This window comes from Pempheris klunzingeri, chromosome 5, assembly GCF_042242105.1.
Source record: "Pempheris klunzingeri isolate RE-2024b chromosome 5, fPemKlu1.hap1, whole genome shotgun sequence".
In the NCBI taxonomy this organism is placed as follows: Eukaryota; Metazoa; Chordata; class Actinopteri; order Acropomatiformes; family Pempheridae; genus Pempheris; species Pempheris klunzingeri.
The window spans coordinates 19897640-19914402 of record NC_092016.1 but is presented as its reverse complement, the minus strand read 5'-3'; the positions used below and the strand labels follow the sequence as shown (position 1 = coordinate 19914402).

Sequence of the window (16763 nt, the reverse complement as noted above, 5' to 3'; positions counted from 1 at the left end):
ACAGTACAAATAGGAAACAGAACAGTGGATTCATCATCCTGTGTCAAATACAGGCTTTCTGTGTGAAAGTGGTGTCAGTGTCACAACGGCCTTTCCACTCAAGTCGTCGAACACAGCTTGAGTTTCACTGTCCACATGCTCGACACATTATCTCGATGTGAAAGATTTTTTCCCAAATATGTTAACTCGATCAGCCATGCCACAAGGCTGACTCAGTAATAGAATCACACACACACACACACGCCCACATTAATACATCTCACGGTGGTAGGATACAGTTTAACAGAGATGCCGTGATGGATTTAAAGGAGCTTTCACTTTTAATGTAACTGTGGAGCTCCCATATTTCCTTCACACTGACTCATATGCTGTATCACATGTTTATGAGATTATGAGTCATGACAATGAATTTTTGATATCTCCACTAGAGTGATACCACACGCTGGTACCTGGATGATGTTACAGCCTTGGCCTGCACTCAGGTCTTTCTTTAACCCAGTTATCCTCAGACAAATCTCATTCTGGGGGCCACTCCCAGCAAAAGGCTGTTCTGAGATGGTATTGAACCACCTAGTGAAGTGGGATAGAGTGGTGATTTACCCCTGATCAACTATGGAGTGCATTTCACGTTTTTTACAGGGCAATGATGGTCAAAAATAAAGCTACATCTACACTTGCAGCCAGTCGTTATTAAAAGTTACCCTGTGGAGTTTTTGAACACTATTAATACTATGGTGTGACATTTTTATGTGTGGCTCCCTATTTTGTGTTTACAGGTGGGGAATGCAAAATACATTCCTGCAACTGGTTTCAACCCATTGTATGGATGGACAGTTGGTAGTGGGAACACACTGCAGCAATGTGCCAACGAAGGCAAGAAAGACGACGACTGCTGGCTGGACAAAGTGAATGAAGCAGGATTAAGAATGTAAAAAGGTGGCTTTGCAAATGTTTTATTAGTAAGGGAACAAAGGTTTGTAGAAATAAGGGTAGATAGTGTTTTTATACTTATACCAGAATTTGTGAACAGTCCATTTGCTGGTATGAGCAGCAGGGTCCAGAGCAAACCAGCTAACAGCGAGGTCAAACTCAGCACATTTCTTTGTTACACTTGCATGTGGTTGTGTCCAAGCTGCGTTTACTACCAGTTACTGACATCCTGAAGCAGTGTTCATACCCCAACAGTTAACAGTGCATGGGATTTCCTCACTTGGGATTAGATGAGTCATACATGCTCTGTTGCCTTGCACACGGAAACAGGTAAGAGGCTCTATTGAGGTCACACACCTCCACTGATCCAGGTGAGTTTGCAAACACGCTCATTGTGGCGCACAATTACACTAATTTCCAGCTCTAAAACTGATTCTGCTGAGCTGTACAAATGCAACAGGCCGAGACCGCATCAATCTTGTGAAAACTTGTGTGCGCTGACACACAAGCTCACTGTTGCTCTTCACGAGTTGCTCGCAGGTAAAGCTGCACGATGTCTAAGCATGTGAATAGACAGCAAAGAGGATTACACTCTCAGTTAGCGGTTACCAGGCTGGTGTCTGAAATAAGTGTCATGCTGGGTGACCTAGCCAATTGGCAACATGGTCACAACCGCCACCTCGTCTGTCAGTTTCCTGTTTTGTAGCCTTTATCTAATCAGAGGGCAAACAGCCTATAAGCCTGGATAACCAGAGCTTTAGAAGCACCAGACTTGGCAAGAGTGACACTCAGGTATATTTGAAAATGGAGTGAAGGTGCAACAGAAAGGTCTTGAGTCTTTAGTAAATGAGAGGATGATCTGGTCCTTGGGTTTATATCAGATCTGTAATTGTATCTTACAAAAGACAGCAGTACCATATTTTAGGTAAACTGTCTATCAATTGTGGATTCTTTCATATCATACAGATCATAAGGACACAGGCATTCTCCTGTGGGAAAATCCATTAGCATCCATCAGTTCAGAGGACAGAACCCTTTGACTATCTGTCGGATCTAACGTTCGTCAGTTCTTCTCCATTCAGAAGGCTGGGAAGTGATCCAAAACTCAATGAAAAGACTTCTAAGGGATCACATGAGCTGCGAGAGGGTGTGTGTGAGGGAAGTAAAGACACAGATGAAAGTCAAGGAGCATTACATTCAAGACATGTTTATGGTGCTTTCACCAGAAAAGCTACACTTCACACAATGCTTTCGAGAACTCTGAAATAATAAGAGTGTTGCTAAATGTAATAGATACGCACACACAGTATACCACAAATTACAAGCAATAAGAGCTTTACTAAGTGTGGAGTTGTGCAACTGACATTGATTTAATATGCACAACTCACCCCCTTTCATTTTACAGGAATTCCAGCCGGGGGGGGATCCAATTTGATCTAATTCATTAAAAAGACCCTTCAAATGGGTTTCCCCTTTTAAGCTCATACCATCTGCATTCCAACCACATCAGAAAGATGAAACAACCCGAGAGAGGAGAAAACAAGTCAGCCTTTGGGGAGTGGTGGGTGTCATATTGCCATTGACATTAATCACGGTATAGAGATGGCAGTTATATACCCTGCGGGGCTTGTGCGTGTGTGTGTGTGTAGTGCTCAGCACAGACCTGAGTGCCTTGTCACTATGGGAAACTGCGGATTTTCAATCTGCTTTGTATCATTACAGTGTTGGTACTAACTGTCATCCATGCTGCCTAATACACAGCACTGTGCAAAAGTCTTAGGCAGGTGTGAAGAAATGCTGTAAATTAAGAATGTAATTTAATTGCTTATTTTATGTCAACTTACAAAATCCAAATTGAGTGAACAGACGAAAAATCTAAATCAAATCATTACTTGGTGTGACCACCCTTAGCCTTCGAAAGAGTGTCAATTCTTCCAGGTACACAAAGTCAGGGATGTTGTAGGATCATAGTCAGGTGTATGATTAACCAGTTATACCAAACAGGTGCTAATGATCAGCAGTTTCATATGCAGGTTGAAACACAGTCATTATATATATGTATATATATATATAAGTTCAAAACTTCATTAAGCTTTGGGAAATTGACATTGCAGCTGCAGCCTCAAAACGTGACTCATAAATAAAAGAGGGCAGAGTAAAACAAAGAGCCAGTTGTATGAATAATGAAAACTGAATACATGTGATAAGATCTGCCCAAGCGTAAAGAAAGAGAGAGAGAACTCCACTTCTTGACTCTTGTATTAAAAAAAAGAAAAAAACAAAAACACTTAAATGGGGAGTTTCTAAAAGAATTTGTGGCTGTTTGAAAAAGTTGCCGTCCGGCATGTGCGTTTGTGTCTTCAGCGCTGCATCGTGTCAAACGGACCGGCCGGAGGATGTTGACGAAGGCACCAGGGCTACTCTGGGGTTCTCCTCTGCTGTTCCAGCTCACAGCGTGAGACCTGAACATACATGGATATAAAAACACAGGTCTTTGATGTCCTGGAAGGATGACAACAGTACAGCTGTCTCCTTGAAGCTGTGAGGGAGCCCACGTAACATGGGGGACTTCTCTGTTGTTTGGGCCTTGTTACAGAAGCTCTGCTGAGATCAAAGGCTCAGGGAAGCTTTAATTAGAGGGCGAGCGGTGTCTCAGGTCTCCTATGAACCGGGACCTCCCACCAGTCTGCCGTTTGTCTGTCACCTGCATCTACTGAGGAACTGCATTGCACACTTTTACACAATGTGGTTAAATATTGCAGATTCCACAGCAATAATGATGCAGGTGGAGCAATGACAGGAGCACGAGGGGGTGCTCTGCCCTGGAAAGTGTCACACTAAAAATGTAAATCTGCATTGAAGGTAGTCTATAATTACGATCATCAGAGTGTGTTGAATCAGGGGGGGCAATGAGAGCAACGTCTGAAAAATGTCTGTTTCACATCTGGCCTCATTAGTAGAACCATAAGCCTTTAAACACTATCAAAAGGAAATGACTGCTGCAGCTTCCTGTTTGTGTGTTGGGGGTTCGGGGTGGTGTTTAAAGACCACGCCCCTCTACAATCAGATCAAACCACAACCATCAAGAGATGTTAATTACTCTGAGAACGAGTGAAAGAGTCTTACTTTTACTGTGTAAGTCAGGTTAGACGGCCAGGGCTTGCAGTCAAGCAGAGCAAAAAAAGAAAGAGGGGAGACTCAGAGATAGAAAAAGTCGCACAAGCTAAACTGACACAAAGGCGCTCCTCTGAAGAAAAGCCACTTTGTAATTTAGGCCTGTGGCGAGTTCATGTGACTCCTGCAGCATAGGAGCTCATAATCTTCTAGGGAGTTGTCGTCTTTGTGGTGGAAAAGGCAGCAGAGGCCCAGTTTCAGCCACGAAGCCGCAGTCTTCAGACTGGAGAGTGAAGGCGCACTGATCTGAAACTGTGGTGACCAGGGTTTCTCTACATTACTCTGATTCACAAAACTAAACCACAGCAGCCCAACAGACAGGGTTTCATCCCATCAGACGCAAAGCTGAATATATACTGTACATATCCTGCGACTAAATATACTTCATTGTCAGATGAACGGGTTAATTGTGAATGAAAGGCTGTTTATATAACATCAGTGACTGCAGACCCTGCTGACCGCTATGAAAAATCTGGACTGTGTTAGTGGTGAGTTCAAACTTCGGCTTTTGTTGATCAAAGAAAAGTCACATCTAACCTCCTCTAGTAGAGGTCAAATAAAGTAGGTTAAGTTTATTTCTTGAGCACATTTAAACACTGCTTCAGCTGACTAAAGGGCTGTACAAAGAACATTAAAATAAAAATGAGTAATTGCACAAAGACAAACGAATCAACATCAGTACAGAAGGAAGTAAAAAACAAACAAGAAAACAAAAATGAGAGTTGAAGCAGTCAAAAAGAGACTTCTGGGGCGTTAAAAAAAGACGGTGAAGTGCTGTACGAATGTACCAGTGATGGGGTGCATTCATAGTCCGCGTTTGGAACTGGAAACTGTATTCACGAACGAAAATGGATTTGTGTGTTTTGACGCGACCCGATCAGAGCTGTGAACAGAGTAGTTTGTGTCACTGCGGCAGGTAGACAGAGTCTGAAGAATAACAGGGGCTGTAAATGTGCTAATGCTGAATTTAGCACAAAAGAAGCATTTACCTTCTTGTAGGCTGTATGTTTGGATTCTCTCTCAGCCCAAACACCTAAAGGCCACGGGTTTTTTTTCTCTCCTACCACAGAGCACCTCTGTTTTCCACCTTATTAAGGAATAATTTAATGTCCTAAAATTACATCCTACAAATTGTTCATTGTGATGCTGGTGGCGATAGGGAAGTCAAAAGACTAACCGTTGAAACAAGTTGGTTACTCAAGTTATGACCAAAATGTGAGCAACATGTGTATGAGCACCATATTTAGCTTTAGTGTGATCGTAGCCTGCGCGATCTGCACCCTCACCTTCTTGAGTAGCCGTGTGGAGTCCTCACTGATCTGCATGAACCTCATGATGACGTTGTTGAGGTAGATGTCGCTCAGAGTCGCGTGGTCCTTACTCTCCCTCCTCACCTGGTTCAGCAGCAGGTACCAGCAGTTAACTGGGGACAGCAGGTTCTGGTCTTTCCTAAACAAACCAGGGAAACAGGCAAGTTTCAGTTGAAAAAAATTAATAAAAATTAATATCCCAGTGTCTCATGACTCAGCATTCTTTGTAAACACCTTGTCTGTTACGGTGCATGTGAAACATGCAAATAATCAAGAACACACATTATCACATATTCAAAACCCACTCATGGTTTGGAAGATATGAGCAAGCAAGCATGTACCTGTATCTGTTTATGGTTTGCGTCAGTGCATTTGAACATTTTCCTGTGTGTCTGTACCTGCATAAACGTATCAGCCCTAATTTCTTTGAACCATATTTGTCATTTTCACAAGGAGATTGTGGCAGTTCCTCAAGTAGCAGGATGTCTGCAAACACCTCAAGTGCACCAGGGCCTGTTCTAGAAGCAGAAGCCAGATGCGTCATAGCCCTCCCTTGGTGTTAAATGTCCCATATACTGCTGGTTCTGGGCCTAAAAAGCTCTCCATATATGACATGGACTACGCAGTTACGTTGGAAATACTTTGTATCAGTGACATTTCTGGGGCAGAGCTCTTCTAATGCTCTGAGCCAAACTGACTTCCTACAACCGTGGAAGAGAGTGCCACGGGCTTTAAATACACTTAGAGGAATGAAGTTAGAGAAACCGTGGATGTATTTTAAGTTGAAAAGTAGAATTAGACAGACATGCAAGTGAAGAGGGGTCACAGCAAAGGAGAAAGATAGAGATCTGAGTGCAAAAAAAAAACTAAAGAGTAAAAAAGTGGAGCATGGGAGCTGTTTCCTGTGCTGTGTGGTGGCTGCTTCCAAGCTAACTGTAGGACATTGTCCAGGCCAGAGCAGGCTGGGGCCCTGCATAAGCACTGGCTTGCAGGCTGACTTCCTCTGGGTTAATCTGTAACATTCCTCTTGCCTGCTAAGAGGAGCTCTGAATACGAGTATGTGTGTTTGGGAGAGGTTTTATGGTTGGGTCTGGGGTCAAGTCTTGCAGGAACCATATGGGGACTCGCCTCTGCTTTCCCCTCACAAAGTCAGTCTGCATCGACAGGCAGCACTTGTCAACACAACAGGTGAAACTCTGCACTCGGCAAGTGACCCAGCCCTGAACCACCGTTCAGGCCTGGCACAACATCTGCCACCAGAGCAAAAACGAAGCATTTCTCCAAATGAATAACTGATGCAAACATTCCAGTCAGCCGAGACTCTGCAAAAACAGGAAGCAAACTACATTTGATAAAAGCAGAGCCAAACACACTGACGTGAGAGCATCCGAGAGCATTTGAGAGCACAGTCCTTTCTCAAAGACGCCAGGAAAACAGTGAATGAAATAAACTGATTTAGCTAAACGCTGAGTGATGCGCTGGTGCCTCGGCTAGAGGACACGTGCAAGGGGAGGAGGAAGAGGAGGGTAGAATATGAGAAAATAAGTGAGGCGGTCCCAGAGCTACAACAGCAGGACCTCTGGACAGCGTCACACACACATTGTCAAAGAGCAATTACCATAAATCCTTTCTGCATTATGTATCAGCAGAGTGCAATACTTCATTCTGTGGCACTGACTCTAGACATGTGACAGCACACATGCGTACGTGTTTATTAATTCATGCTCACTTTTGCACATGCAGATGCATAATGTCCAGGTGGCCTCTGGCATGAAGCTGGACATAAAACATCATGAGCCTGTGCAAAAGTGTATAAAATAATCCTCTAGATTTCCGGAGCAGTCATGCGATTGTGATCGATGCCCCTCTGTCCACCTGTAACCATTTTCTCCCAGTTGTGAAATAATGGAGCTAATTTGACTAGAGATACAAAACAGCTGAAGTGAGAGCAGCCTGTTGGCAGGATTCGCCAGAAGATTTTCAGTCAGGGCCCGACTGCCTGGTGGACCTGTTCTCCTCTTTGCTTCAACCCGCCTTACTGCTCAAAACACAGCAGGACTCCTCGCTGTGAAAAGTTTGACCTAATTCAGCATCAGTACATGCACGGGTCTTATAAAAATTCAGTGCATCACACAATAGACGGCTAACAACAGCAGCACCATTCCTTCACAGGAAGTCCATTCTTTTTGATTGAGAGGCTACATCAAACACAGCAATGTCCCAGAATTCATTATAAATCAGCCACAGATTTAACTAAAGCAAAATCATGTCATGTCATGACAGCAAATCTGCAAAACTCTCGGAGACTCAAGATTTTCCACAAACACATCAGCAGATCTTAAAGCACCTTGTATGTTTGTTAATGCGCCGACCTACTAAATCAAACTAGAGGCCTGCAGTGAAAAGAGGACAGAACGACAAAACAAGGGTGGCGGGGGGGGGGTACTGACACAGGCCGTGACGACAAAGCAACCTCTGGGAGTTGCTTACCCCACATAATGGCAGGAAAATCTCTCACTGTCATCGTTTCCCCCTCAGCCAGGGCAGGAACTTGGTCAGACAGACTTACAGATAGACGTGTCCCCGAGAGGCTAGAACACAGGTACGAAAGAGGAAACTACTGTCCAGGAGAGGCAGGAAAGGGAGACAAGTGAAAAAAAAGAACTCATTAGCCACGTACTGCCTCTTGTCACAATGTGTGTTCTGTCCATTCATGCAGTCCAGGAGTCACTGAGTCAACGTCAACATACTTGCACTCTCATACAGTAGCAGGATGCTGATAATGATGGATAATTACCACTTCAGTATGTAGGGTATTGAAACAGGAGACCTTATCAGCATCAGAGGCAAAAGGACAAAAGTCCTGTAGCACCGTACTGATACCATCTTTCAATAATGAAATGTGGTGGCGGCTTTTATTCCTGCAGCACAGTGACTGCCGTTCACCTGCAATGTAGGCATACAGCTACAACCGAAGAAAGTGATCACTGCAAGCTTGTCATGTATAGGGTTAGAGTTACACTGGATTTAAGTTTGACATTTAAAGGCATCCCATCAGGGCACCAAGGCCCGATTAATAATTCTAGTTTCGACTCATTCTGTGAATACGTTTAAGCAGTGTTGAACTTTAGTCAGACGAGCATGGTACCAACTATTTTCTCCTCCTTGCCACTAGAGCTGAATGCCCTGCAGAGTGTAATGTCTGGCAACATGTACAGTATGCAGCCGCAGCATGTTCTACACCTTCTTTTTATCCTCACAGACAAAGAGAGGAAGTCCTTTAACCAGAAACTTAATTCTGGATAAAAGCAGCCTATTTAAGATGATCCCAGCTGTGGCTTCGGCAAATATAAATAATTCAACGATTCCCCTGCTCACCATCTCCATGTCCCTCCCTGAGCAAACTTTGCATAATACAGTATCTGGTTTGTGCATGTGTGTGTTTAAGAAAGACTGGGAGAGACATACACTACTCACAAAAAGTTAGGGATATTCGACTTTCAGGTGAAATATATGGAAAATGTAAAGAGTGAATGCTACAGTGATATTATATCATGAAAGTAGGGCATTTAAGTAGAAGCATGCAATGGTAATTTCTTCATCTTAAACAATTTATTGAAAGAAAATGTAACAACAGTGGTGGGTATACCACAACAAAAAATTTTCAGTGTCTCAATAAATTGGGACGTGGCCAAAGGACGTCCACTCCTCTCCTTTCTGTGACTCTTCCAGTCTCTGTATCACTGTTCCAACCTCCTGATGACACTCTGTGACCCTCTAAGCTCAGTGAACACCTCCGTCTGAGGACTTCCTGTTTGAAGCCTCCAGTGTTGAGGTGCTGCTGATCAATTGTTAGGTGTCGTCTTGGTCTCATGATGTCAGAATGTGAACAGCAGGATGAGGAGGACTGTTTAAATACCAATTCTAACTGAAGCAGGAAATGTATTGGTCGATTCATGGATCAAATCTGTTGTGAATGTTGCTGTTAAGCTTCTTGTTAGAGAACAGCAACTGGTGCAAAAAGTACTGAAACACTGAACAGTTGGACATGTGCATTCAAAGGTTTAGAGAAGGTCACATTAAGTTCACCTGGAAAGGTTAGAATGCATTTTAGGTTCATCCTGAAATTTCACCTGAAAGCCGAATATCCCTAACTTTTTATGAGTAGTGCATAATGGTCTGTATGTTCTGCAAACTGCCACTATAACACAAATGGACTAAACAGAAAGGCCTGAATGGCTTTTCCACAGACTGTCACTGTGGGCTGGACACAGTGATGCAGGTCTGTTATTTTATTCTTGTCAGAGGGAAAAAAAAAAAAGGAGGACACTGGTGGGAATTAATTTTTTGTTGCTGTCATAAATGTGCATTTAGTTTCTAAAGCCACAGATGTACCTGATGCAATCACTCATGGTCATCATCTTCTCCGCTGCAGCACTGCCTGACATCCTGAAAGCTATAAGCTCCAAAAGTTTTCAAAAGGTCATCATCAGCAGCTCACAGAGACATGCTTGGCCAAGATAGTCCAAAACAGCAGCATGTGTTCTGTTGAGTTTCCAAACTTCACATTATAACAACCAATTATTGTCCAATAACCAATAACTGTCAGCTATCAAGTATAAGTAGGCTAAATGTAGGCTAGTGCACGCAATTTAAAAAGGGGAAGCGGAGTGTTTTAGATGCTGAAAATCACAACTTATTTCTCAATAGACCGTCACTATAAAGAGGAGTCTGTTTGTTACTCTTGTAATAAGAATGTGAATATAGATATGATCCCTTGGTTTATGTGTGTCATGTTCAATATTTCTAAATGTATTGCTGCTCCAAACCCTTTAAAATCTTTAAATCAGAGACAGTGCCTATGTGTCTTTAAAAACATCCGTCTTTACTTTAGAGTTGCTGTCATCCATCTTCCCCTGCTGTCTTGCCACCAGCTTTTTTGTCAGACTCAGACAGAGAAGCACAGCTCAACACGGGGCACTTCCCCTGAAGCAAGATGGATTCGTCTCCAGCAAGTAAGCTACTGCAACACTCCCACAGGTGGAACAAAGTCTGTGCGGTCGGGCGAACACTAACTTTATCTCGCTCCCGTGGAGGATTCTGGACTGAACTAGCTCGAAGGAGCACAAGAGAGAGCGGCAGAGTGAGACCTGTATAAGATTATATAATAAATAATATATGATTTATTTATATATATAATATATATATAACATATTGGTGGTGCAGAGGCCAAGTTAAATCTCCAGTAGCGATACCTCCAGTCTGGTCATGATACCAACAAACACAATGTTTGAAGCTTGGTGGGAAGCCAGTGTGGGATCATGTTGTATAGCTTCACTGGCAACATGGCCAGTACAGAGGGCAGTGGGACCATGGAGTGATACCATTAACCTCCACCTGCGTTTCCCCCTGTTGGTGCAGACACAAATACTCCATGTGTACTGAGACGAGCTATGTTGCTGACTACAGGGGAACAAATTAAGGAGAAACGGGGGAAATTGTTGTCCAAACAAGCAAACCAACAGTGTGTACTAACACATAGAATGACATCTTGTCAACCTGTCTCATCGGTTAGAGCATATAACATCAGATAATATAAACCAGATTAGATATGCAGCTCTGCTGACAGCGACAGCAGTATCCCCCTCTTGAAGGCAGCTTGTCTAGACTAATCACCCACAGATTTAGCTGCTCATTTTTATGCAACTTTAGCATTTTGCTGCTCTGCCAAGCTGACCTGTCACATGAATACTGGCTTCAGGCTACAGACGGAGTAAAAACACACTTCTTCACACCACAGACAGGCCTGTCCAACGAAAACAACCTAGAGAATATGGAGAACACAGAGGTCTCACTGTACGCGTGTTGTTTATGTGAATACAAAAATATAGGCCACATGATTTAAAACCCACAGGAAGGCTATTAATGTTATTCAAACGCCTTGTATTTACATTAGAAATACGCTCCTTGGCACTTAACCTGTGAATGAAGTGACCGGACTGTACATCACGCAATGAAAACCACAGAGCGCCATACCAGAGTCCCTGCACCATTTACACACATAGGCACACACAGCTGCTAGAGCCATTGGAGCTTCAGACAGAGAGCAGGGGCTATTTGCAGACGGCGAGGACAAACACGTTTTATTTTCGTTCCCACCACAAGTTCAAACAATATGCTAATGTCTGCTTTTTCCATGAGCAGAGTTCTACCGTGTAATAAGGCCAAAAACTACGGCTCTCTAAACTGTGTCAAGATCCTAAAACAGGCTTCTAGTCAAACTGTAATACACCAGGAATATAGATGGAGGGAGGTGATGGACATAAACCTCAACAGTTTGATAAAGAATCTCATTTTATTATATCTGTACCACATCAAGGTTTACTCTACAAGGCAAACAATCAATGAATTTCGAGGTTTAGTTTCGTCTTCCACTTCTTATATCTTTTTTTAAATATTTTTTTCATAATGACAATATATCGATCGAGATATGTCTTCAGTGAAAAGTATTGAAAACGGTAAATTTTCAGAAGTTTGGCATCAAACTCTTGGTTTATTGAAGTTCTTCAAAGTTCTGCAAAGGCCCTGGTATAGTTGCTTGTGCTATACATTAAATACTGATGCCTTGAGAAGTTTGGCACATACTGTCAACTAAAAGGATTTTGTAAGAACAATATCTTTTGTCAAAAAGACAGAAATTCTCAATTCTCTGAAGAAAAAGTCCCCTGTACCGCACAACACTGCACAATATCAGTGTGAGGAAAAACTTTCTGAATATTTTTTTTTGTATAGATTAATTTTCTATGATGGGGGAATTAAAGTAGGACTAAGAAAAAGATGTCAGTCTAGCACTAGAATTTCAGAGGGTAAAAAAGAAATTTGAGAATTACTGAAAGAAAAATGCCAGAAACAAAAATAAAACTCCTCCACTGAGCTGCTTTTCGTTCTGGCTGCTTTTTGACTGGCTTTGTAAATGAAGCGAAGACTGATACAGCTCATCAGCAAAATAATCCCATTAGAACATAGAGATCCAGCGTGACTTCCATCTGGCTGCCAAAATAAAACACCTTTTTTTTTTTTAGAAATAAATTAGACCAGCAGACTAGGAATGAAAAGCATGAAAGAAGTATTCTCTGGGCCGTAAATGAACCCAGATGACATCATAAACTAATTGCGCACAGACAAACACTGAGACAGTGTCTCCTCACTTGTACTGCTGGTGATCCTTGGTGCTGCGAGTCTTTGCCATGAAGCGTTCGGCCAGTTTCTCCAGGTTTCTAGAGTACTCCATCTCAATCTCTGCCTTCTTCCGGAAGAAATCCTGGAGGTCCTGCAGCAGCTGGACCCTCATCTCCGTCTGCTGGTCCAGACATTTCTGCTGCTCCACCAACTGAGCCCGGATCTCTGAGGACACCCAGGAGAAGAACAAATTAATTAGGATGGAGCCAGAGCCTGAAAGCTGAGAAATTAGGTTTATTTAGTTTAGACATGTAGAATACAGAGCTACGTGAACTCAATGTGTACATGATAGGAACACTGTGTCTATTTTTAAAGTCTATTTGTAAAGTAAATGACCGTTATCATCAGTTATACCTTAAACAGTCCCAGATGTTTATTCGTTAAAAAATGTACGACATGTTCACAGGTCTTAAGTTAGACTATAGTTACATCAACTATTAAGCCGACCCAATGTTATATATCAGCATGCCAACATTATGTATTTAAAATCTATTGATTGCTATAAAAAAGACAAAGAATCAGCAAGATGAGTATTTACAGTACAGCACATGTACACATCAGTACTGCAGAACAGCCCGATGCAGCTTATTATCTCTTAGTTATGGGTCTTCTGAATGCTCGTAGAGATGTAAGGTTGGCAAAAGTGGTCTCAGGCGTTTCATTAAGGCTGAAAATAACTTCAGGATGAATGGAGCCTGATTCCCATCACACCCAGATTTACAACACAGAGCAGGCTACACACACACACACACACACACACACACACACACACTAGTGCCTGCGACTGAAAACCGAAGCCATTTAAGAAGGCAGAGGGGTGACAGCAGGCCTCGCTTAAACAAGCTGTATGTGCAGGTAAATTACCCTCTGAGGTCCTTTCTGAGAAGGCACGTCTGTCAGAGCGCCCCTCATTTAAATGTACATCCTCACCAGGACAACACGCACAAACATGCACACACAGACACACACAGACACACACAAATTGTTTCCTTTGTGTGTCCTCTCTGGCCAGGGCTATGTATAATGGATTTCTCCTAATGGAAGGTAGCCTGGGCCAGACATCTTCAGCAGAGGAGGGAGATTAATGAGGTGATTTAGAGCCACGTGGACACCGATAGCGAGGGGCACAGAGTGATCTCTCACACTAAAAGGCAAAGAACACTAGGGCTGCAACATGCCTTTACAAATTATTTGTACAACTCACTGGCCTGGTTGTCATTTTTATAAAAGGTAACAGCCTCCGAGGACTCACCGGCTTATTGGCGCACTGAAAAAAATATGGAAAATAGGAGTAATAAGATCTGCTGAAACAGGATAGCTGTTTCAGGGTAAAGTTTAATGTATTAATGTATGTAATGTATTGTACTGTCATCACTTAGAGCTGAGGTAGCTATTAATACATAAGAACTAAGTCTTCAGCAGAGGGCAATGCCACCCTTCGAGGAAAACTTCAAACCTCAATCAAGTGTTATGTTGGTGCTATGTTGTGCTATAGGGCAAGATGAATTGATAATTATACTCACTGAATTAACTCAAACAACACTTTTCCTGATCGTGTTTATTATTTCATGGCTCATGTCAGTATGGGTTGAAGACATCGTTTGACTATCTGCTTGTAAACCCATTTATATGACAGAGACAGCATTTTGCAGGCTGTGACACAGAGATACTGTATACTGCAGGGCTAATTAATTATAAATCTGTGTCAGTCTGACACCCGCTGTCTGGATCACTAGTTTATGAGCCAGCATGATCTCTCCACTGTGAGATATGCAGCACTATTGGGCGTCTTTACTTCCAAGTTAATGTTCAAAGTCTTTTGTTGTTTTTGTTTCTTAGCAAATGCGGGAATACAAATGGAGAGCAGCACAACATATTTGATCATTTCCTAAAATACAGACATATTTTGGGACATGTGAATACTTGGTGCTGTTTTTTTGTTTTGTTTTTTATTTTGCTCCGTACTTTAGAAACTGTCCTGTTGAGTGTCTATCAGTCCCTGGCAGGGAGGCACCACTATTGACTTTGCCACCTAAAATAACTAAAACTCTGGGCAATAGACTGCATTTGGGCACTGACTATTTTTCCTCCTTTGATTACGACAATAAGATCTGTGCATGTGCACATGTTCTTATAATAGTCTGCCTTCCTGTGTGAGGCAATAGCCCTCACTCTGACCCCTAAATTAGCTGTATTCTGTCTGTGGTCAACATTACTTAAACTGGACTAAACCAGAGCAAAGGGAATTGCAACAACTTTGAATCTGGCCCACCTGCTGCTTAATGAATACTCTCATTAATATGGACGTAAAGTGGACTGAAACAAAGACAAGTATTTGTTGAGACAATGAGACAGCAACAAACGACTTAGCAAAAAAGCCAGGAGATCCCTGAGAGCCTTTCTAGTGCACCATCAATAATTCAGTGCGTCAAACTACTTAATGGACAATCAGCTGCTGACTCAATTAGAAAGCTTCTTGTCAAAAAGGGGTGAGAGCAGCACTGGTGTGTATGTGTGAGCATATATGACCACGTGTCCTTAATGCAATTATCAAATTACGAATAGGCTCCACTCCATTCATCAGCATTAAATCTTCTCACAATCTTAATAAATTCAATTTACAGTGGGTCTGTTAGAAACTCTTGATTATTTTTTGCATTTTCAAGTAACAGCTCCTTCCTTCTGGCACTCACAAGGACTAAAACCACTTAAACAGAGATGGACGGGACACAAGGGAGGCGTTTCAGCAATACTAAATCTGAATGAATGCTTATCAAAGCAGTTTAACTCTCAACCACAGTGAACAACAAACATCATTAACGTGGATGATGGGATTTAAACAGTAAAGCGGAGGCCTGACTGCAATCAAGTACTCAAAACTTCAGCATCAAGAAAATCAGGCCATTGACAAAACTGGGAGACGACCGATGTATGCTAAGGTGGAAGTTGGTTTTAAATTTGACTGCATATAAGTCTACCAGGCCTTTTTGATGAATGGTCTAACCTTGCAATTGCCTCCATCTCCAGAGGATGTAGGGATTAAAACAAAGCTACCATGGCACTGACACAAAGGAGTGTACTGGATCATTTAACATAATTACATTCATGACTGCACATGGAAACTCATTAAATCATTCATTTTCCGAGTCAAACGTTGGCCATTGAAGCTGCAGTTCAAAATTGGAAGTGCGGAAGAATTAATGTTAAAAGCAAACCACCTGTCAGAGGAAATTACAGGTTTGGCACTTCTTGAAAATGTGATGTGCAATGAAAACTCACTTTTGGGTTAAGGAAAATCCAACTGTGACAAGAGTCAAACAAAGACCATGACCACAGTCAGGCAGATACATTTGAGAAGATATTTTTTTCAGTCCAACATGGCCTACCTTCCACACTAAGCTGGTGTTTTTCAAACCAAAAACCAATGCTTTTGAAAACTGCTTTCCATATGCCTGAAGCCTTTTCTATTGTTGTCAGACAAGTCTACTAACATAAAATAGGGATTTATTCAATGGTTCCATTACAGCCACTTAGGAATTACTGATCATCTTGGTCAACATGTAGCATTCATGAGCCACGATCAAATCGCAATGTATACAGATATTGAAAAATGATTGTCAATGAGGACAGCTAAAGAGTGCGAGTAAGATCTCTGACTATAAATTAATAAAAACACAATAATAGTATCAGTGATTATCAGTGGAGGGTTAATCTGCAGACACAAGCAGAGGTTCCTCAGGCAAGGCGGATTGAGACGAAAATAAGTGTAAATGTTACACAAGTTGTACTGTATGTAAAGATACGAAAGACAGAGCCACACAAACGTTTCTGAACAACCCTGGTAAAGTTAAGCCCTGGTGTACCCAGGAGAAGCATGTTTTAGCTTTAACTAAGGTGTGTCAGGCTCACCTCTGACTAAATGGCTGTAATACAACCAAAAGAGACTAAAACACTCCAAAAAGAATAAGAATAACAATAATAAACCAAGTGTGGACACCGACATTTTCATATTTCATAAGTGTTTTTAGACCTATCCACCTTAGTGTAGACAAGACTTCATAAGAGACGTTATCTAACCTAAAATGTAAATATTTGAAATGAATAACTGAG

The 16763-nt window shown here is 42.0% G+C and overlaps 1 protein-coding gene across 3 annotated transcripts in view; it reads right to left on the bottom strand.

Annotated features, from left to right (window-relative positions):
• The window catches only part of srgap1a (SLIT-ROBO Rho GTPase activating protein 1a), a 79473-nt gene that overhangs the window by 36836 nt on the left and 25874 nt on the right, over positions 1–16763 (bottom strand). For all 3 annotated transcript variants that reach the window (XM_070830198.1, XM_070830199.1, XM_070830200.1), the window contains exons 2-3: positions 12623–12818; positions 5391–5553 (exon numbers count right to left, since the gene is read on the bottom strand). In XM_070830198.1, the coding sequence (XP_070686299.1) occupies positions 5391–5553; positions 12623–12818 (359 nt within the window). The remainder of the gene's footprint in view (positions 1–5390; positions 5554–12622; positions 12819–16763) is intronic.